General features: G+C 38.6%; 1 protein-coding gene across 1 annotated transcript in view; it reads right to left on the bottom strand.

Annotated features, from left to right (window-relative positions):
- The window catches only part of LOC133622647 (putative helicase mov-10-B.2), a 50,904-nt gene extending 33,891 nt beyond the window's left edge, over nt 1-17,013 (bottom strand). The window contains exons 1-9 of the mRNA XM_061985486.1: nt 16,826-17,013; nt 16,610-16,709; nt 6,394-6,566; nt 3,133-3,226; nt 2,893-3,034; nt 2,330-2,579; nt 724-834; nt 459-636; nt 8-150 (exon numbers count right to left, since the gene is read on the bottom strand). Coding sequence (XP_061841470.1) covers nt 8-150; nt 459-636; nt 724-834; nt 2,330-2,579; nt 2,893-3,034; nt 3,133-3,226; nt 6,394-6,566; nt 16,610-16,709; nt 16,826-16,956 — 1,322 coding nt within the window. The 5' untranslated portion in view covers nt 16,957-17,013. The remainder of the gene's footprint in view (nt 1-7; nt 151-458; nt 637-723; nt 835-2,329; nt 2,580-2,892; nt 3,035-3,132; nt 3,227-6,393; nt 6,567-16,609; nt 16,710-16,825) is intronic.
- Nucleotides 17,014-23,569: the final 6,556 nt, after the last annotated feature.

Genomic DNA, 23,569 nt, shown 5'->3' with positions numbered 1-23,569 from the left:
ATCTTACTCAGAGTGAAATCCCAGTTTGACATAGTCCCTCTCTACTTTGTGGACATAGCCACTGTACTTCACTCCGGTTTCGTTTTGGGAATAAACTATCAGCTTATCTCCTCGCAGCACAGAAGGGCGATTCTCAGACAGACCAGGGATCTGCAAAGTAAACCAAATAGGTGAATATGGACTATGTCAGGCGGCTATTAAATGATGGGTATCATTCTGCAGGTCATGGTGGTTTTAAGTTTTTAGTCTACTTCTATTCAAATGATCCATCCATTTTCTACCGCTTGTCCCCGCTCAGGGTCACTTGGGGAGGGGGTGGGATATTACGAGTTCAAATGATACATTTACAGATCATTTAACAGATTGTGCTCAAGTTACAAGTTCATATATTACGCATTACAAATGTGTTTTAATCCCACCACAGCAATAGAAACAATACGTTAGTCACACAAATTCACCTTTAGAATGAGCAGCCTCTGGTTATTTGGATCTTTTTCCATGGTGACGGATTCGTGTTCACTGTTGGGTATAAAGTATTTCCTGATGTCCACTTGCATCTGATGCTCTTCCAAATACAACATCTGATTGAACTTTGCAACGTAGTTCCCAAAGGTTAATGGACTTTTCAGCAATGCACTATTAGAACCAAAAGGAAATATTGTAGATTATATGCCACTACTGACTTGCTGCTTGGTAGGATAAAAAAAAATAAATAAAAAAAACCTTTTATCAGAGGAGATGTCCTTGTTCAGTGACAGAACTAGCCGGGTGGTGTCTTTTGGCATTTGATAGCTCATGAGTGGGGTTTCATTCTTTAGTTGCAATATCAACATCCTGGAAATCAAAGCTTCACAGTAAGACAATACTACAAGGATAATAAATCTGGACATATTAGTATTAGAAGGTATTAGAAATAATGTCATAGACATAAAAAGTGTATTTGCTTAAATTATCCCTGTTACTGTGGTAAACAAGAAAAACAATCTACCGTAATTGATTTAAGTGATGCCCTAGTTGTAAGGTGCATGCAATGCATGAGCAGCATAACAAGAAACATTGTTACAACAAGAGGTGTCTCGAAACAATTTTTTCATTTTTGATATTAGAGTCTTGCTAGCTGTATTAATACAAAACAATTTCAGCAGGAAACCTAGTACGTACCTGTATTAATGTGTAGTGTGGAATGTTAGAAAAGGTTTAATTAAGTGAAATTACCAGAACAACGGTAGGTATAAAAAACACTAAACGTATAACTAGGAATGTTCAGATCAAGGTTTTGTGTTGTGGCTTCAGATACCAATCATCCATGAATGAGATCAGCCCGTACCGATCACATGTGTTAACTGTAACATTTTTAAATGTATTTATGGTGAGTACTATTGACAGTTTAACTATATTGACATTATATTTAAACTACTTCCATTATTTTATTGCATACAATTGTTTGAGCAAAACCAAGTCAATAGTACACAATAACTAAACAAACAAAAACTACTAAACTACCATGTCCAGGGAATTATTCCCTGAATTAGTAAACATTAACAAAACAAAAATAATATCTAGACAATATTTAAATAATGATCTGCTCACTCTAGTATCGATCATAAACTGATACTACCCATGATATCAACACTACCAATTCATGGATCGATCCAATCATCCTCTTACATGTTGTGTACTGACTGTGGCAATGCTGACACACCAACGGTTGTTGTTATATCACTGTCTCTCTAGTCAATAGATTTAGTTTGTTCGTGAATATCACAATCCTTCAGTCTTCTGATCAAATTTAGTACTCTAACATTTAACGACGTTGAACAAAGAAAAATACAACTAAACTCAGAATCAACAGAAGAATATTATTTTACAATTCTAATCATAATTTGCTTTTTATGTCTCACACTACGTTATTCAGCTTCCATTGTAATCAGATATGCAAATGAGGCAATGGTGTCATCTAACAACTTGTAGCAACTTTCATGATAGTCAATAGCTAGTTTTCTTACTGAGGAGAAGATGAAGAGAGATCAGAAGAAATTGAGGACAGTGAGAACAGAGATGTAGAAGAGATACAAATTGAGAACACGATGTAGAGGATAAGACACAAAAGCCAGCAAAGAAAACAGTGGAGATAATTTTCATTTCTAATTTCTGGTTAATTAAGACTAGCATTAGAAGGCCAGAGTGCAGAAGAGCTGCTGGAGGTGAGGACATCAAGACATATTCTTGTTGATTCCCATTACATTTCAGTAAATTTGTATGGTACATTTTGTACTTCAAAAACAATTTATGTAATGTTACATTCTTATTGTGAGGTAAAATTGATTACCCTTCAGGTGGATGCCCTTCCACAATCTTGCAGTGCAGTATAGGTACTCGAGCAGGAAAAGAGCGCCTAAAAGGCGCAACAGGTTTCAGCTCCATTCCCAACGCGGTCACATAATGAACCTGAATATCGCGCACAATGTGGAATAAACTACTGGAGGAGTTCAGGTCTCGCTGAAATTCAAAGGCCAACGTCGCTGGGTAGTTACCAGCAGCCTTAAACTCGTAGAGAACTTGGATTTCATAGCTGTCACCTGCAATATAACACATACATTCTAAATACTTGGTTATTGTGACAATAATTTTCTCAATACAGAAATGCTCTAATGGCTTTGAACACTGTACACCTTATACTGGCTCAAAGAGCTAGAGTCTAGCCTAGCACATTTCTAATGAAAAACAGACTGGTCCAAAAAATGACATAGTAAGAGTTTCACAACAATTTGAAATGAACATTATCATTTTTAAACAGCCAAATGTTTAATAAATCAAACAGGTGTACTTATTAATGATGTGGCTGCTTAGTAAAAATAATTCATCAAAATAGTAGTATTTGTTTTTATTTACCAGGTTTGAGCGCAAGTGGGTTTTTTCTGGTCACTTTCTGCTTATCACAGAGTGTGAAGCTGCTGAGCATGCGCAACGCCGTGTAGTAGGTAAAATGCACTGTTTCAGTTCCAGTGTTTGCTACAGTTAAATTCACAAGACACTGCAGAAAGAAAAAAGCATCACAAGTCAATGTATTCTTGGGAGGTGGGGCTGCTGACAACCATTGAGACGCAATCAGAACAATTTAATAAAACGTACCTCTGTTTTTTGCCACTCTATGCAAATGGTTCCATCTTCAAACTGATAATTTGAGCTGATGACAATGCCATTTTTATTTGCAATGTAGTCAGATCTGTGGGTGTAAAAAAAAAAGGATCTGTCACATAATACGGTATCATTGGAAACAGAGTGGAATTGTTACCTTTATCTAGATCGTCAGATCCTTACAAAACTAAGTTAATGCTAGACATAACGTGTTTGCCAGAATGACAATTACTGCAGCACACACCTCCGGAAAAGGTCAAAACCTTTGGCGGGATCTACTAAGATCCAAGTACCACGCGCTAAAGAGCTTGCGCAAACTACAAAATTGGGTGTACCATTAGTGGGTGTGTTCCGTGTGAATTACTAAGACTGCTCGTACAGTTGAAAACAAATGCAAAAGTGTTGCAGATCGCCTTATTTTAAATGAGGTTTTTGCGTGTACTACCAGGCTTTCACCATGGAGACACTTATCTACTGCACAATCATGTCATCATGCTCCTTTCTACCATTGCGTTTTGCTGTTTTGAAACATGCAGCACGTACCGTTTTTTTCGAGGTATTTTTAAAGTAGTCCTGCAGTGCGGCGATCTACACGAGAACCCGCTTTTTTATTGTGCTGAATTTTTTAAAATTAAGCCCCTTAAGTCATTCAGCAGCTATAAAATGATAAACTGATGTTGCTGAATGGACAACATGTTAAATATTTGTAGTTGTGATTATATATGTGTATTTACAGTCGTGGTCAAAAGTTTACATACACTTGTAAAGAACATAACGTCATGGCTGTTTTGAATTTCCAATCATTTCTACAACTCTTATTTTTTTGTGATTGAAGCACATACTTGTTTGTCACAAAAAACATTCATGAAGTTTGGTTCTTTTATGAATTTATCATGGGTCTACTGAAAATGTGACTAAATCTGCTGGGTCAAAAGTATACATACAGCAATGTCCCTTGGGAAGTTTCACTGCAATGAGGTGCTTTTGGGAGCCATCCACAAGCTTCTGCCAAGCTTCTGGTTGAATTTTTGACCACTACTCTTGACAAAATTGGTGCAGTTCAGCATGTGTTGATTTTCTGACATGGACTTGTTTCTTCAGCATTGTCCACATGTTCTCAACGGGGGTTAAGTCAGGACTTTGGGAAGGCCATTCTAAAACCTTAATTCTAGCCTGATTTAGCCATTCCTTTACCACTTTTGATGTGTGTTTGGAGTCATTGTTCTGTTGGAACACCCAACCTCTGGGCTGATGATTTTAGGTTGTCTTGAAGAATTTGGAGGTAATCCTCCTTTTTCTTTGTCCCGTTGACTCTCTGTAAAGCACCAGTTCCATTGGCAGCAAAACAGGCCCAGAGCATAATACTACCACCACCATGCTTGACGGTAGGAATGGTGTTACTGGGATTAAAGGCCTCACCTTTTCTCCTCCAAACATATTGCTGGGTATGGTGGCCAAACAGCTCAATTTGTGTTTCATCAGACCACAGAACATTCCTCCAGAAGGTCATAAATCCGTCCATGAGATGTCATATGTCTTATTTTTCTATTCTACTTTAGTAATCAATCAATCAATCAGAATTGATTGATTGACTTTAATAATGAATTAATGTCATTTTTAGAGAAAAAGTAAGGTCACTAGAAAACAAAAATGACAGGCCACTCAGGAAACCACTTGGTTAGGCCTTGCTGATGTCTACTAGCCCTGAGTATCACTATAGTATAACAACCTGTAAAAAGATTCTAAAATTCCAGCTCTTCCCTGACTAACCAAGAAGGGTATACAGTATGTTTATTTGTTAATGTATCAGGAGCCTGACAAGAAAGCGCTGCATGCACCTATGCTTAATAAAGTAGACTTTGTCTCAGCCATTCTTGTTTGTAATTAATTATCTATTTTTCTTCGAGTGCGTGCTTACGCAAATACTGAATAATATCTACTTGAGTTTGTGTTCGGTTGCGTGGGTTGGACGATCGGCCCCCTTTTTTAATAGATTAATTTGTATGTATTCCTGTGTACCGGCAACGCCTTTCTTTATTATGCACATGCCACCTGCCAACAGGTGCGGTGCTTCAGGTTATAAATGGAAGGCTAAAGTCAAACTTGGCCTCAGCAAACATCTGAACACCCTTGACTGCACACCACTCCTGCAGACTACATAGGCAGGACAGCCTGGATGACATTGACCTTCAAATGATACATCTTGCTTGGATACAAGGCTAAAGGATAACAGGCAAATGTTGGAAAAAGATAAAAAGGGTAGCTACAATAGTGATACTATTAACTAGTATACGCAGGTGGGAGACTCGAGGCTAATTCCTCAGTGCAATCGCACTCTGGCATGGCACAAATATGGCTCTCCCTTGAGTTCTGATATTTCTTATCTTCATAAAGTCCATAATCATTTTAATTTCATATTCATAGATTTGCTGGCATCTTTTATCATCGAAGACAGTGGTTCTCAAATGGGGGTACGCGTACCCCTAGGGGTACTTGAAGGTATGCCAAGGGGTACGTGAGATTTTTTTTAAATATTCTAAAAATAGCAACAATTCAAAAATCCTTTATAAATATATTTGTTGAATAATACTTCAACAAAATAGGAATGTGAGCTCATAAACTGAACATCAAATCAAGTAGGCTATTCCATTCATTACCATAAACCCAGAGTTTCCCCCATGCCATGATGGTTTGACCCTCACTAAAATGTCTGTCAAAAAGAACTGTGAAAAGAAATGCAACAATGCAATATTCAGTGTTGACAGCTAGATTTTTTGTGGACATGTTCCATAAATATTGATGCTAAAGATTTCTTTTTTTTGTGAAGAAATGTTTAGAATTAAGTTCATGAATCCAGATGGATCTCTATTACAATCCCCAAAGAGGGTACTCTAAGTTGATAATTATGTGTAGAAATCTTTATTTATAATTGAATCACTTGATTATTTTTCAACATGTTTTTAGTTATTTGTATATCTTTTTTTCCAAATAGTTCAAGAAAGACCACTACAAATGAGCAATATTTTGCACTGTTATACAATTTTATAAATCATAAACTGATGACATAGTGCTGTATTTTACTTCTTTATCTCTTTTTTTCAACCAAAAATGCTTTGCTCTGATTAGGGGGTACTTAAATTAAAAAAATGTTCACAGGGGGTACATCACTGAAAAAAGGTTGAGAACCACTGATCTAAGACAAACTTGTCTGACACACTTAGGGTTTCCTTTAGGCTCATATTATTGTGTCATTACCTGTTTTTCTTGAGTTTTTCCACAAGGAGCTGGGCACATTTTCTCTCTTTGTCGACTGCGGACAAGGAAGGCTGATCTGAAGATGGAGATCGAGATGGATGGGTTACTCCATTCAAAGTCTCCTGTTGTCTCGGCCTGGGTGCGTTCCACTGGTCTACAGTAAGCCCTCTCACCTGTGCAGAGCATCAACAGTGAACAGTTTTTTTCTAGGTACCTGAACTTTATTGTGTTAGAGATTTTTATAGTATACTTATACAAGCCATTTATGTTTTATCATAAAATATTTTACATGACCTTTGTATTGTATATGAACTCTGTACTAGTGGGGAGAAAGTCGGTTAGTTTCCCTTAGGCAACTAAAAATGAGGTTCTTCCCGAAAAAAAACACTTAGCAATCCCATAGCCATTGAGTGCCATCTACTGGTCACACATATCATTACACATGTACCAAATAAAATAGCTTCGAGGTGGGTACTCTCAACCAAACGTATTCCTTGCATTAGGCGCACCGGCTTATAAGGTACAGTGTCGAGTTTTGAGGGAAAAAAAGGATTTTAAGTGCGCCTTATAGTCCGGAAAATACTAACAATAATAAAATGCCAACAATAATTGTGGCCACAGTAGTATAAATAGGATGCATTGAACTAACCATTCAAACTAAGGGTGTCACATGAGCACCAAAAGTAGCAATCATTTAATTGTACACCACTAAAAACGACACCACATTACATATTAAAAACCCTGTTTGTTAAAAAAAAAAAACATTAAAGATGCATGCTAGTTTGTTAGCATTTAAGATATTTAGGGTAAAAAAAAGTATCCTTTGTTTTTATTAATACTCTTTAACTCAATAAGAATGAGCTTGTCAAATTTAGGGAAGAACACAACTCACCCAAATGTGACACATGTCTGTTTTTTCAATGTGAACAGTATATTACATTTGTCTAACTTAGGGGTTTGCAATCTGCAGCTTTTTATATATATATATATATATATATATATATATATATATATATATATATGTGTATAAACAGCGTGCCAGCCCAGTTACATGTTGCATGAGGCTTCTGCAGACACACATAAGTGACTGCAAGGCATACTTGGTCAACAGCCATACAGGTTACACTGAGGGTGGCCGTATAAAACAACTTTAATACTCTTACTAATATGCGTCACACTGTGAACCCACACCAAACAAGAATGACAAACACATTTCGGGAGAACATCCGCACTGTAGCACAACATAAACACAACAGAACAAATACCCAGAATCTCATGCATCCCTAACTCTTCCGGGCTACATTATACACCCCCGCTACCACCAAGCCCCCCCCCCCCCCCCCAACCCTGCCTCCCCACACATCAACCCCCCTCCCACACCACCCCATGCGTCGGTTGAGGTGGGCAGGGGTTGGGAGGGGGCGGGGTTTGGTGGTAGCGGGGGTGTATAATGTAGCAAGGGATGCATGGAATTCTGGGTATTTGTTCTGCTGTGTTACGATGCGGATGTTCTCCCGAAATGTGTTTGTCATTCTTGTTTGGTGTGGGTTCACAGTGTGGCGCATATTAGTAAGAGTGTTAAAGTTGTTTTATACGGCCACCCTCAGTGTGACCTGTATGGCTGTTGACTAAGTATGCCTTGCAGCCACTTACGTGCGTAGGGCAGAACCCGCATACAACATGTGAGTGGGCCGGCACGCAGATAGTGTAAAATCGGACGCTAAAGGCACTGCCATCACGGCACGGCCTCAGTGTTGTTGCCCCGGGAGATTTTCGGGACAGGCACTGAAATTGGGAAGGTTCCCGGAAAAATCAGGAGGGTCAGCAAGTATGCAGCTGAGCCGCATCAGAGTGATCAATGAGCCGCATGCGGTTCCGCAGCCGCGGGTTGCGACCCCTGACCTCGGGAAACAATAGGGACGAACTAGAAAATAAACCAGTAACAAAATAACATGCAAAATACAGAGGGAGGGACAGTAATTTAAGAAGACAATACTTTAAAGGAAACTGTATGTATGCCCATCCATCCATTTTCTACCGCTTGTCTCGTTCGGGGTCGCGGGGGTGCTGGAGCCTATCTCAGCTGCTTCGGGCGGAAGGCGGGGTACACCCTGGACAAGTCGCCACCTCATCACAAGGCCAACACAGATAGACCATTAACCTTAATATAGTAAACAAATAGGTTTTAATATAGTAAACAAATAGGTTTTAATATAGTAAACAAATAGGTTTTGTGACTTCAGGTGGTATTTAATTTGGTGGAAACGGGCCCAAATGGCTCTTTTAATGCAAAAAGGTGCCGACACCTGGTCTAAATACCTCTATTTAGCTATTGTGTAGTTAGCGAAAGTGCACGGTAGCTGCTGACTCCCACAAGCCTATAGCCCAGATGTGGGCAAACTTTTTGGCTCAGGGGCCACATTGGCTTTTAAAATTTGACAGACGGGCCGGGTGAGCACGTGAAGCATTTCAAAGCATATCATAACTGTTGGAACTAGGAGTAGACTTCTAAAACATGGGCTATTTAATCATAATGTCTGGGATAGGCTCCAGCACCACCAATGACCCCAAAACGGACAAGCGGTAGAAAATGGATGGATGGATGGATCTCTAGTTTTAACAGTATCATATGATAACATCAAAGAAACATACAAATGGTATTACAAGGTTAACACTTACATTCTCTTTTAGTGTGAGCAGTGTTGCTGATCACCCTTTTTGCCAGTGTGTCAAAGTCTAGTATCAGTTTTGTTGCGGCAATTCTCAAAACAGATATTTGCTTATTTCTGTTCAAGCGAGCCGGATTAAAAAGACCAACAGGCCGGATGTGGCTCGCGGGTCGTAGTTTGCCCATCCCTGCTATAGCCTATAGTAGCCTATAGTCTAGTAGCTCTACTTGTAATTGGTTGACTACAAAATACAAGGAAAGATGAAACGTGTGCTTATTGGAGGACACTTGGATGGAACTGGCTTTGCACAAGTAATCATGCTATATCAGATTATAGCTGCAAGCCGATATCATCCGATACCAATATCCGATATCAATTAAGTCTACAGCTATCGATTAGATTTAGTTATCGAGTAGTAATCTATCGATTAGTTTGTTTGATTAATCGAGTATTCGAATAAAACAAACTTTAAAGCTTCAATGTGTATTTTAGGGATAATAGTTGAAATAAATAATGTTCTGCTTGTCATTACCTATTTACCTTATTTGACCTGCAGTTTACCTTCTTTTTAACTTTTTACATTTAATGTAGCTTATTTTACTTTCTACTACCTTCTATGAAACATTTGTTTTTACCTCATTTTACAATCTCTTACCATCTATTTTTAACCTCTGTATTGCCTTTCATTCATCTTTTTCTACCTTTTATCTTTTACCAAATTTTACCTTCTAACTTCTTTTTTTTTACCTTTAATTTACCTTATTTGACCTTTTTATCTTATTTTACATGTTTTACCTTCTTTTAGCTTTTATTTATTATTCGGTCCAGATTTGATCATAGTTACACTCAATGAAATGATTAATCGAGGTAACAGAATATACATTTTAGATTTTTTTCTAATTTAAATAATCAATTTAATTGATTAATTGTTGCAGCCCTAATATCAATATCGGATCAGGACACTCCTAATTATCACCATATCATACCATACTATGATCAAAGAAGTTTACGCTACAATTTAAGATAAATTGGGACCAATTACATTTTCTAGGGACCTACTCAAATTGCCACCTGTGGGTCCTACGGACTCACTACTATGAAACCAACATCGCTGTCCAATAAAGGGGCTGTTTGCAACTTGCTCAAAGTTACATTTTTCAAACCAAAAATAACAAAAACACCTCCTGCTAGCTTATATTACCATTAGCGGTTTAAGAAAACATAATTTAAATGTCTACATGTTTTACAATTGCTAATTATATTGAATAATAATGGTTTGTCAGTCCAAGGAACAAGTCTGCACATACACAAAAGCAGTCCCACTGAATAAACTAACAATTTTCAGTCATGTTGTTGTTATGAAACCCCCGGCTTTAGATTCTGGTAGAGAAAGCTCTCCATGTACTCAACTATGTACTACATAATGCTTGATTTGAACTTTGAGATTGCACTGAAATTAATTGAAGAAACTGACAAAATTTCAACACCGAGTGACTCAAGCTGTGAAATCTAGGTGAAGGTCTCAGCCTCCAGTTGGGTTGCGCAATATAAATGATATACTTTAGGCAGACGATAGAGCTTTTAATACTATTGTTATATCATGACAACATTCTAGCTTTGTCTCACAAATTTGACAGCAACAAGCTAACAAACACGTCCTCAACGCAATGCAGCATTCTTGGTAGCGGCTAATGTCCCTCCAATGTGCAAAGCCACTTCTAAATCAGTAATCCACGCCTCCATGTGTGTGTGTATTCGCGGCGAGTCAATCAGCGCCTTTCAGGCTTGATAACGCAATCTGAGTAGCAACCGGACAGCTGTTTTTAGAGTTCAACTGCGTTTGCGTTCTTTTCATCACCACTTTACACCAATACTGATGACGTAGAACACAAATTATTCTAAATACAGACATTTTCAGATAGAAAAAGTGCTTGAGCTACAAAACTGAGAACATTTGCCAGGTTTACTCTCGACAAAACTCAACAGCAAAACATATACAGTGAGTAAAATGTTCTTTGGAATCCCTATTATAATATAAAATATATATCCGTCTGTGAATCTGCTAATATCTTTTAAATTGATCGATTTGCACACAGAATTTTTGGACCTGCCAATTGTCTGATCGCTCATGATGTGACTCACAAGTCAAGTCCGACCAGCCATGTTTTCTCAAATTTCTTGTCACTTCCATTGCTAATTGTACAAACCCCGTTTCCATATGAGTTGGGAAATTGTGTTGGATGTACATATAAACGGAATACAATGATTTGCAAATCATTTTCAATCCATATTCAGTTGAATATGCTACAAAGACAACATATTTGATTTTCAAACTGATAAACATTTTTTTTTTGCAAATAATAATTAACTTTAGAATTTGATGCCAGCAACACGTGACAAAGAAGTTGGGAAAGGTGACAATAAATACTGATAAAGTTGAGGAATGCTCATCAAACACTTATTTGGAACAGCCCACAGGTGAACAGGCAAATTGGGAACAGGTGGGTGCCATGATTGGGTATAAAAGTAGATTCCATGAAATGCTCAGTCATTCACAAACAAGGATGGGGCGAGGGTCACCACTTTGTCAACAAATGCGTGAGCAAATTGTTGAATAGTTTAAGAAAAACCTTTCTCAACCAGCTATTGCAAGGAATTTAGGGATTTTACCATCTACGGTCCGTAATATCATCAAAAGGGTTCAGAGAATCTGGAGAAATCACTGCATGTATACTTAAGCTGTACATCAAGCAAGAATGGGAAAGAATTCCACCTGAGAAGCTTAAAAAAATGTGTCTCCTCAGTTCCCAAACGTTTACGGAGTGTTGCTAAAAGGAAAGGCCATGTACAGTAACACAGTGGTGAACATGCCCTTTTCCAACTACTTTGGCAAGTGTTGCAGCCATGAAATTCTAAGTTAATTATTATTTGCAAAAAAAAAATAAAGTTTATGAGTTTGAACATCAAATATCTTGTCTTTGTAGTGCATTCAATTGAATATGGGTTGAAAAAGATTTGCAAATCATTGTATTCCATTTATATTTACATCAAACACAATTTCCCAACTCATATGGAAACGGGGTTTGTATGAAGTGAATAACTCAAAAATACACTGTTACTGTGAGACATGTTTTCTGTTCCTTTGTTTGACAAGCTTTCCAAATGGTACCAATCTTTTTTAAAATGGGTTATGACTTTTTTAACAAAAAAGTCACACCTAAAACCTTGAGCCCCATTTACTTTGTTTTAAAAGAGTAGACCAGAAATGTGTGCATTTATATTGGTTTTAAAAATCCATAACTTTTTTTATATGAAAATGACAATTTAATTGGAATCGTCTTTACAAGACCTATCTGATAATGCTGGTTTCATGTAAATCAATTAATGAAAAAAATACAAATACACACACTTACATATTCCATGGCGGAAAATAAACGTTTTTTCTCACAAGTGTCATCTCTAGAGGACGAGGAATAGATAAAAATGCTAAACCACACACCGTAGGAGGATATGCTAACCGCAAGCTCGAGCTCTTGAATGTAAAAAAAAAAAGGTGGGCAGATTGATACAAACAATCGACAGTAACGGTTACAAGTAGTATAGCATTAGGTCGATATCGCAGTAGTTAGATCGATAATTTGTACTATAAAAAAATATTCTGTCTCTTTTGTTATTATTTTCAACTTCAGGAAATAAGTTTCTGGACACAGGTAGGCTTTTAGGTGCGAAACAAAAGTATTTAATTCAGAGCCAATAGTAGGAAATAAGTTTAAAATGTAATTGATACTGTGTTTTTGTCTGATTATAATTTTGGTATTGGATCAATACCCACATTTGTAGTATTGTTCAAAGCTAATGTAAAGTATTGAAACAACAGAAGAAAAGTCATCAGTACATTTCACAGAAGTGCAGATAGCAACATGTCACATCAGATAGTAACCAGATATTAACGAGTAGAATAATAACAGTGTTGACAAAATAACACAACCGGAAGTTATGTAATATTTTACTGCATGTATGTCAGCAGCTAAATTAGGAGCTTTTGTAATCCATCCATCCATCCATTTTCTACCGCTTATTCCCTTTGAGGTCGCTGGAGCCCATCTCAGCTACAATCGGGCGGAAGACGGGGTGCACCCTGGACAAGTCGCCACCTCATTGCAGGGCTGCCCGCTTTTGTAATCCATATATGCCAAATAATTAGGGGTGTAACAATTTATTTTAACAATTCGATTTGATTCAGAATGTTTTTTTAGAACGATACAAGCTGAAACTACTCAGTGAGTTGAAATCGATTTAGTAACTTTTTAGTAAGCAAAATTCAACCAGTGTTACAGTGAAATAAATACTAGATTCAGGACACTGCGATTGAATTTTCCCATTTATTCCTGTTAATTCTTGTAGGGGAATTAGATTATTAGATATGAATTATCGATCAACAATTAATGGTTAATGCATTCACATCTAATTTGAATAAACTGTAATCAACACTTTAGGTTGAATTATCAAGAGGAAACCTTTCCTGCTCACATTTTCAACATTCAAGCAGTTTTCAATAAAAGTACAGTAACCAACATTTTAACAGTAGATTACTTGCTAAATAAAATTCCCCGACCGGCCATACAGTATCCAAAGAAAGACAGTGTCCCAAGTGTGCGGAAGCATGTATGCCCCTCTTTTTCAATTTCCATAGCCTATTTGACCCATTTCTTGTATTTATTTGTTTCTGATTAAATGACTTCTCCTTGGTTGCAATTCGTTGTGTTCCGGAAGTCGGTGCGTTGCCGCAACTTGCTTAGCTGTCACTTCCTTTGAGTCTGTCACGTCTTGTGTGTCTTAAAGTTGTGTTGCGGCTTTATATTTTTGTGTTGTGTCGTTTGTCTTTGTTGTGGCTTTTGCAATCGTGATGTAGCTGAACATTTTTGTGTTGTAATTAAAGAAATTGTCTTGTGGCGTTGGCATTTTCTTTCTCGAGCACCGCAAGTATCAACATTTTTGACACCAAAGATGAGCAAACAAACGAAAAGTTTACTTTATTTATCATTAAAAAGGTCCTAAACTTCATATAAAGTCTGTCGATCTTAAGTCCCATGTTTCCCTTTTTTTAGTTTCAATAAAAATCGATCAATTCCCTTTTAAAACAATCTTGGATCAATAACTATCTTCCGAAAGGCAAACTTGCCGAGTACGGATCGATATACTTGAAATTTAGGAATATAAATCGATTTTTTAATCCAATCCAATCCACTTTATTTATATAGCACTTTTCAAAAAACAATACAAGTTTCACAAAGTGCTGCACAGAAGTTAAGACAGACATACTAGAAGAGTCAGTAATATAAAACATTTGACTATAAAATAGTAAATACATAAAATACATCAGAGAAAACAAAATAGACTAAAATCAGACAACTCTCATATTGGTTTAAAAGCCAAAGAGTAAAAATTTGTTTTAAAAGATGTGATTTAAAAGTCATTAGGGAGCCGTCCGAATAACAATAGGGATTGATTGATTGATTGATTGATTGATTGATTGATTGATTGATTGAGACTTTTATTAGTAGATTGCACAGTACAGTACATATTCCGTACAATTGACCACTAAATGGTAACACCCGAATAAGTTTTTCAACTTGTTTAATTCGGGGTCCACGTTAATCAATTCATGGTATATTGCTCCAAAGTTTTGGAGCCCCAGCAGAAAATGCATGATCACCTCTGGATTTTAAAGGGGGTTTTGGGACAAGAAGAAACTGATCAGCTGACCTCAGAAACCTTGTGGGGGTGGAAATTTAAAAACAAACAACAATATAATCGATCAATCGTTACACCCCTACAATTGATATATTGTGGTACATATCGTTATTGCAGAAGGCTACAATATTGATCGCCATATGGATTTTAGGCTATATCTTCTATCCCTACCACAAGCTCGCCTTTCACTGAGTCTCATTTGTGTAATTTCGTTCCACATCAGAACAACAGATTGTGATGCACACACATACAGTATCTTAAAGGCCTACTGAAACCCACTACTACCGACCACGCAGTCTGATAGTTTATATATCAATGATGAAATTTTAACATTGCAACACATGCCAATACGGCCGGGTTAGCTTACTAAAGTGCAATTTTAAATTTTGCGCGAAATATCCTGCTGAAAACGTCTCGGTATGATGACGTCAGCGTGTGACGTCACGGATTGTAGAGGACATTTTGGGACAGCATGGTGGCCAGCTATTAAGTCGTCTGTTTTCATCGCAAAATTCCACAGTATTCTGGACATCTGTGTTGGTGAATCTTTTGCAATTTGTTCAATGAACAATGCAGACAGCAAAGAAGAAAGCTGTAGGTGGGAAGCGGTGTATTGCGGCCGACTGCAGCAACACAAACACAGCCGGTGTTTCATTGTTTACATTCCCGGAAGATGACAGTCAAGATTTACCATCGGCCTGTGGAGAACTGGGACAACAGAGACTCTTACCAGGAGGACTTTGAGTTGGATGCGCAGACGCGGTACCGTGAGTACGCATGCAGCTGCGGCTTCCAAACATTTGATCGCTTGCCCGTACGTGCGAGCCACTATGTGCATGTCACGTACGTAACTTTGGGGAAATATATGTGCTGTATGAACTTTGGGGAGGTGAACGGTACTTTGGGCTGTGGGATTGAGTGTGTTGTGCAGGTGTTTGAGTTGTATTGGCGGGTTATATGGACGGGAGGTGAGATGGGGTGTTTGTTATGCGGGATTAATTTGTGGCATATTAAATATAAACCTGGTTGTGTTGTGGCTAATAGAGTATATATATGTCTTGTGTTTATTTACTGTTTTAGTCATTCCCAGCTGAATATCAGGTCCCACCCGCCTCTCACAGCATCTTCCCTATCTGAATCGCTCCCACTGCCCTCTAGTCCTTCACTCTCACTTTCCTCATCCACAAATCTTTCATCCTCGCTCAAATTAATGGGGAAATCGTCGCTTTCTCGGTCCAAATCGCTCTCGCTGCTGGTGGCCAAGATTGTAAACAATGTGCAGATGTGAGGAGCTCCCCAACCTGTGACGTCACGCTACTCGTCTGCTACTTCCGGTACAGGCAAGGCTTTTTTATCAGCGACCAAAAGTTGAAAACTTTATCGTCGATCTTCTCTACTAAATCCTTTCAGCAAAAATATGGCAATATCGCGAAATGATCAAGTATGACACATAGAATGGACCTGTTATCCCCATTTAAATAAGAAAATCGCATTTCAGTAGGCCATTAAATCAAACCTCTGTATTTGCAAACATTCTTCCAGACAAATGACATTCCCAAATCTTGTTTAAAGTCTTCCACAAGAGATTAGATGAGATCCAGTCCACATGTCTATCATATGCAATAGATGTGCTTGGCCTGGTGTTCTAATAAACTGTCCGACATGAATCACATGATTAACAGGGATGCCATTGCTAGTTTGGTTGTAAATGTTAGTGGGAACATTGTGTGGAACCATTTGAATCACAAACTTCGAACACAGGTCAAGACTTTTAGGTTGAAAAATGTGCATACCTTGGACTTGACGTGAACGTAATCTTTTCCCACTTTAATTTCCTTTGACATTTTCAAAAAGTAGAGGACTGTGCCAAAGTTAGGAGCTTTGGCCACCTGCCTGAAATGCACAAAAAGGAAAGACATTCTAAACTGGACTAAAAGGCGTAAAGAGGTCTAGGAAGTTCTCACATTCTAAATTGGACTAATACACGTCGAGAGACGCAGGATACTCACACTCCTCTATACTCGTTGTTGTATATGTATTTTAGTTCCGCTTTGGCTTTAATGGCTGCTCGATCGGTTTCCTTCAAAAACCCAAAAAACTGGAGCCCAATTTTACAGACTGTCTCCCTTTTTTTCTTCATGTCTGTCCACAACCACAAGCCCGTCCAACTGTTTTTATATGTCTGATGAACGTAAACGGTGGTATCAAGTTCCACGTCGCTGTCATCCACTTTCAACTAGCGCTCCGCCCACGAGAGCGGTGCTACGCTGTCGTCGTGCTTTCATTGGGAACAGTGCAGCTCCGGTGACTAAAACAGGCGCACCCATACACATCAACGCTATTTCCGAGTAAACGAAAGTTAACCATAAAATCAAAATAAAATAAAATACAGTAATAATCACAGTGTTAATTATAGGAAGTAGTTAATAAATAATTGTAATATGTGATTTAGCAAACTAATGCTGTTGTAACCCTATTATTAAAATATGTTCATAAATGTCCACATGCTGGGAATGGAAAGCGAAAGTAATTTTACAGGAACAAAAACGCAGACGTAAACATGACATGACATAACTATATTTAAGATTTAATGACGTAGGAGTAGACAACAACTAAGATAATTAAACATGACCCTGCAATTGTATCACATCAGAATCAGATGTATTGCTGCAAGTTTGTTAAACACTCAAGGAATTTGACCTGGTTACTGTGCTCTCTTTGCTCAGTGCAAGAAACAAATAAAAACCCATATTCTGTATAATTTATCACAGTGGTTATGGAACCTTTTTTTTCAATCAATCAATCAATCAAAGTTTACTTTTATAGCCCTAAATCACAAGTGTCTCAAAGGGCTGCACAAGACATGACAATGTGTCTCCTCAGTTCCCAAACGTATATTGAGTGTTGTTAAAAGGAAAGGCCATGTAACACAGTGGTGAACATGCCCTTTCCCAACTACTTTGGCACGTGTTGCAGCCATGAAATTCTAAGTTAATTATTATTTGCAAAAAAAAAAAAAAAGTTTATGAGTTTGAACATCAAATATCTTGTCTTTGTAGTGCATTCAATTGAATATGGGTTGAAACGGATTTGCAAATCATTTTTTTCCGTTTATATTTACATCCAACACAATTTCCCAACTCATATGGAAACAGGGTTTGTAATAACCAACATTGAAATGAAATGCAGTAGCGTAGTAGGCCTAAGTGTTCATTAAAAACAAGTGTTGACCCTCAAAAGACATAATAATAAATAATAACCAACATTGAAATAAAATGCAGTAGCGTAGTAGGCCGAAGTGTTCATTGAAAACAAGTGTCAAGAGAGTTGAAATCCTCAGCCCACCAGCATAGGCCACATACATAACCACAAGGACCATATCTGCAGTATTCAAAGTGTTTAATTTTATTAAAAGTTAAAACAGTAAGAAAAGGGAAATAATTTAACAGCATTAATGAAATAAAAAAGTGTATTCACTGTACGAAATGAAAAAGGAGTCTCATGCAGAGCACGTGACCAAGATCAGGATGTTCAAGTGAAGAGGGGAAGTACCGGTTGTGCAGCTGAACAGATGGTTGTCAAAAAAGGAAGCTGGACAAGTACCTAAATTCCCCATTACTGCAAAAATAGAATGTTGCTAAGAGTTGCTAGGGAGGAGCAAAGGAGCTGTGTCTAACTGAAGTAACCAAACTATGAGTTGCACCCGGACAAGCAGAGTAGGGTTTAAAAAGGCATAGACACATAGGGTTCGGCGCACCCCTCATTGCCTCGTCGGCCGGCGGGGACTGCGGTCTGGTGGCCTGCCAGGCTTTTATTCATTTATTATTGTTATATATTTATTTTTATTTTTAATGTATTTATTATTTTTATTTTTATTATTTACTTATTTTTATTTTATTTTATTTTTTAAATTTTATTTTTTTATTTTATTTTTTTTATTTTTTTAATCTTATTATTTATTTGTGTGTGGCGTCGCGCGGGTCTCACTTCCTGTTGGATGGGGTCCGTGCCCGTGTGGCCCGGCCTTGCGCTGTGGGGTCTCTGTTGGTGACTTGGTGTGGTGGCGGCGCAGCCCCCGTGTCTGGTCTGGATGCTGTGTCTCGGTTGTTTGGGCGGTGGTGTGTTTGTGCGGGTTTGGGTTGGGGTGGGGGGCCTTTTGGTTGGGGGGGTTGTTGGTGTCTCTTGTTTGCGTGTTGGCGTTCGGGCTGACCGGCGGGCTGGCGCCGGCTGGTCTCCGTGGCCCTGGTGGCGTGTGGTTGCTGGTCGCAGTTTTTTTTTGATCGCTTTGATTTGATTGGCTGGTGCTGGCTGTCTGGGGTTATTGCGGCTGCTGTTTCTGTTGCCGTTTGTTTGTGGTGTGGGCGCCCGTGGCTGCTGGGTCTGGTGCAGGGGTGTGGCTGATGTTGTGACTGATGGCAGCACGCGCGCGTGATGGCTGTCGGGGCTGACGAACTGTGTATATGTATGTATATGTGTGTGTATGTATGTATGTTTATATATGTGTATGTGTACATATGTGTATGTATATGTATATATGTGTATGTGTGGGTATGTATACGTGTATGTGTGTATGTGTATGTATATATGTATGTATGTATGTATATTTCGGGGGGTACGCTCTGGGCCTGCCTGTCAGACGGGGGTCGACGCCTCAGGCTACTGCATCCGAACTGCGTGTCTGGAGCTCCTGGGTCCCGCTGTCCATCCCTTCCGGGTGCCCGTCTTGGTTGGGGCCTGTTGGGCCTAGTCCCTGCGTCTATTGTGGTAGCTTGGTGCTGCAAGGTATTCCAAGGTGCTGCGAGTCGGCCAGTTGCTGGGGTAGTGACCTTGTTTGTCAGCATGTCTGTGATCTTCTTTTAATTCTTTTTTTTTTTTTTTTTTTTTTTTTTTTTTTAATTAATTAATTAATTAATTTATTTATTTATTTATTTTTTAATATATTTTATTAATATTATTTTTTAATTTTCCCCTCCCTCAGGGGGGGGGCTCGGCGGGGCGGTTGCTGGTTGTTCCATCTCCATCGTTGGGGTCCCTGCGGGTGGGGTGGGTGGTTCCCGTGGCCCTGTGCCTGGGTGGTCCTGCGGCGGCCGGTTTGGGTGGGGTGGCCGGGGGCTGGCCTCGCCGCGCTCTCCGGGGGTGGGGGGTGGGCTCGTGGGGGCCCGGTTGCCGGTGGGGCGGGGGCGGTCTTCCCGTCCGGTTGCGGGGAGTCTCTGGGTCCCTCGGGCGGGGCGTCTCGCCTTTCTGCCCGTGTGGGGTGTGGTCTCTCGCTGGCTTGGGGTCTGGCTGTCCCCTGCTTTTCTCGTGCCCTGTCCTCTGCCGGGTGCGTCTGTCTGCGGCCTGCTGCTGGCCCTTGTGGGCGGTACGGTGGGTCGGGCTCTGGGGTTCCTGTCGCTGGCCGGCTTGGCTGCGTGGGGGCGGTGGTCCCTGGTTCCCTGGGCACCACGCCTCCTGTTTGTGGGTTGGGCTCTCGGGGGTGATGGGGCCGTGCTCTGGCTCCCACGCACTCTGGGAGTCGAATGTATTGTACATGCAAATTCACATATGCTCACATACGTACATAGGTACCTACGCTCCCACATACATACACAAATACAGTACATATTTACCTACCTAATGTTCGTACATCCACACGCACATTCAATATACAAACATACACATACACATACTGTACATATACATTCACTGTACAAACACATATACACATTCTGTACATATACATTCATTGTACAAACACATATACACATTCTGTACATATACAAGTACATATGCATACTTACACTCATGCACATAATCACGTTTCATCAAACATATATTAACGTTGTTGCCCTAGGGTAAACTGGGTGTAACACATGGCACACTGACAAAGCTTAACCTATTGTGACTATAACAATCTACAAGGTTAATGTAGGTTGCTTCTCTTTCTCCCCCTCCATTTTTCTGCATTCTTTCGTATCTCAAGTTATCATTACGTATATGTATTGTTGCATTTAAACAACTGTATTGTTGATAATAAAGGTAAATTATTGGTATTGTTCATTATCAATAGCGCTATTTCTATTGGTATTTGTATTGATCCATTTGTAGTGTAATAATGCTCATTGTCATTTCTGTATTATTTTTTATTTTTTCGCTAACTGCTTATTTGCTATTACTTTTACCATCATATTTGTACATGTCATATTTGCTGATGTTGCTCTATTGTTGTTGTTGTTGTTGTTGTTTGCTGTTGTTGTTTTTGTCTCTCTGTCTAATCCCCCTCTTGTCCCCACAATTTCCCCCTCTGTCTTCTTTTTTTCTCTCTTTCTATCCCCTCCTGCTCCGGCCCGGCTGCACTAAATGATAATATAGATACATTTAATAAAGTCAAATACAAATAAGGCAACAAGAGAAGTATCCTACACTTCTCTTTTGTAAAGTAAATCTGAACAGCCGACATGGGCATCTACATCAACTATATGATTTGCCTGAGAAGCTGGACAGGACATAAAAAAAAAAAAAAAAAAAAAAAAAAAAAAGGCATAGACACAGACAAAATACGGGACTCGTGCTTGGACCACGCCATCGGATGGGAGACAAAGAGACCTCTCCCTCGCTTGGACAACTTCTCCCAAAATCCAAGAAGGACTAATCTGGCGAAAGAGACTCTCTTTCTCATCTGGTTCCCCCTGCTATTGAGCAGCAAGAGAAAGGATTTTGATTCTACACTCGGAGGACAAGAGTTTGAATTACGATCTAACGGAGTGACCCAACGGCGACTACTCTCCCGGTGTTGACATGAGCGTCCGGCCCACCCAGCCTCTCCGGTGAGGCGGAGTGGTACCTCCTCACAGTTGCAGTCGAGGACATCACGGGATTTGTCAACGGTAATCCCTCTTCTGCGGAGCAGCCAGAGTTTGCGGCGACTCACCCAGCTCACTCCAAACAAAAATACACTTTATAATAGGAAAGTCCCCAAATAATCCAGTACAGTAAGAGGAGTGAGACCAAATTTAGAATGAATTGAAAACTTGATTAATAAACAATTTCATGCATTTTTCTGTGATTGATTATTGACGCTGTGCAAAATTGAGCCTGCAATAAAGACTATTATAAAAATTCTAGTCAAAGATATCATCATTCATCATGCCAATATGCCGGGAAGACGGGACCCTTTGAACGGAGAGCCGGATCTAATTCATAGGTTCTGTGATGAGCTTATGGGTTAACAGCGGAATCTAACACAAGGTAAATGTTTTATTTAACAAGTATCTCAGCAGGCACACATTTCAACCGTCACATCAATGTCACAACCTGATATTGAATAAACGTCGTCAAAAATAGTGCTATTTCAATGTTAAAGTTTGAATTGCTCAAAGTCAGGACATAATTCAACAAGCTCTCAATGCTGTTTCAATGTCTTGTGCCTGCTGGGATATTAAGTATTTTTGTCCACTGTAACACTACACAGTTTGAGCAGTAACATTGTGTTTGAATACATGAAAATACAACTGCTTCGTTTTACTCCTTTTTAGACATGTTGAAGTGTGAAACTGTAAACTGGATGCATTCTTGTGTAATCGTGTTTTCATGTTCAAAATAAACAAAAACGAGTAAAGAACAAATAACAAAACTGCCTCCTTGACCTCTATTAATGTAAAAATAATTATAAGAAGGATCATAATAATGTGAAATGTGCATGTCAGTGTAATTCCAGCATAGTATTAAGCAGGGGTGTCAAATGCATGTTCATTGAGGAACACATCGCAGTTATGGCCGCGCGTTACAGTAAATATATTTGAAAATAAATGTATAATCGTCTTGTGATATCATTACACAATTGCCTATGCATTTGATTTACTGTACTGTATATGGTTTTACTTAAAGTTTGGTTGATAATCATGAATCAAGCAGTTATTTAAGTTTTTGTTTTTATTTGAACAAACAATGTTTGAGATATTTGATAATATAATGTATGCTCCATCATCAGATAACATTAAAGTAGAGATGTCCGATAATATTGGCCTGCTGATATTATCGGCCGATAAATGCGTTAAAATTTAATATCAGAAATGATCGGTATCGTTGTTTTTATTATCTGTATCGTTTTATTTTATTATTTTTTTATTTTTTTTAAATTAAATCAACATAAAAAAACACAAGATACACTTACAATTAGTGCACCATCCCAAAAAACCTCCCTCCCCCATTCACACAAAGGGTTGTTTCTTTCTGTTATTAATATTCTGGTTCCTACATTATATATCAATATATATCAATACAGTCTGCAAGGGATACAGTCCGTAAGCACACATGATTGTGCGTGCTGCTGGTCCACTAATAGTACTAACCTTTAGTTAATTACTAGTTTCTATGTAACTGTTTTTATATTGTTTTACTTTCTTTTTTATTCAAGAAAATGTTTTTAATTTATTTATTTTATTCTATAAATTTTTTTTAAAAGTACCTTATCTTCACCATACCTGGTTGTCCAAATTAGGCATAATAATGTGTTAATTCCACGACTGCATATATCGGTTGATATCGGTATCGGTTGATATCTGTATCGGTAATTAAAGAGTTGGACAATATCGGAATATCGGATATCGGCAAAAAGCCATTATCGGACATCCCTACATTAAAGTTTAAAAGATATGCAAGACATGCATGTTTTTTCCCTGTTGAAATGGAAAGAATGAATACTTTAGTAAGAAAGATATGTGTAACAAATTCCTCTTGTGATTCAGATCCTGATTTTGACAAGACAGAATCACAAA

This window comes from Nerophis lumbriciformis, linkage group LG01 (assembly GCF_033978685.3).
Source record: "Nerophis lumbriciformis linkage group LG01, RoL_Nlum_v2.1, whole genome shotgun sequence".
NCBI lineage: Eukaryota > Metazoa > Chordata > Actinopteri > Syngnathiformes > Syngnathidae > Nerophis > Nerophis lumbriciformis.
The sequence above is the reverse complement of the archived record's forward strand: the minus strand, read 5'-3'. Positions and strand labels throughout refer to the sequence as shown.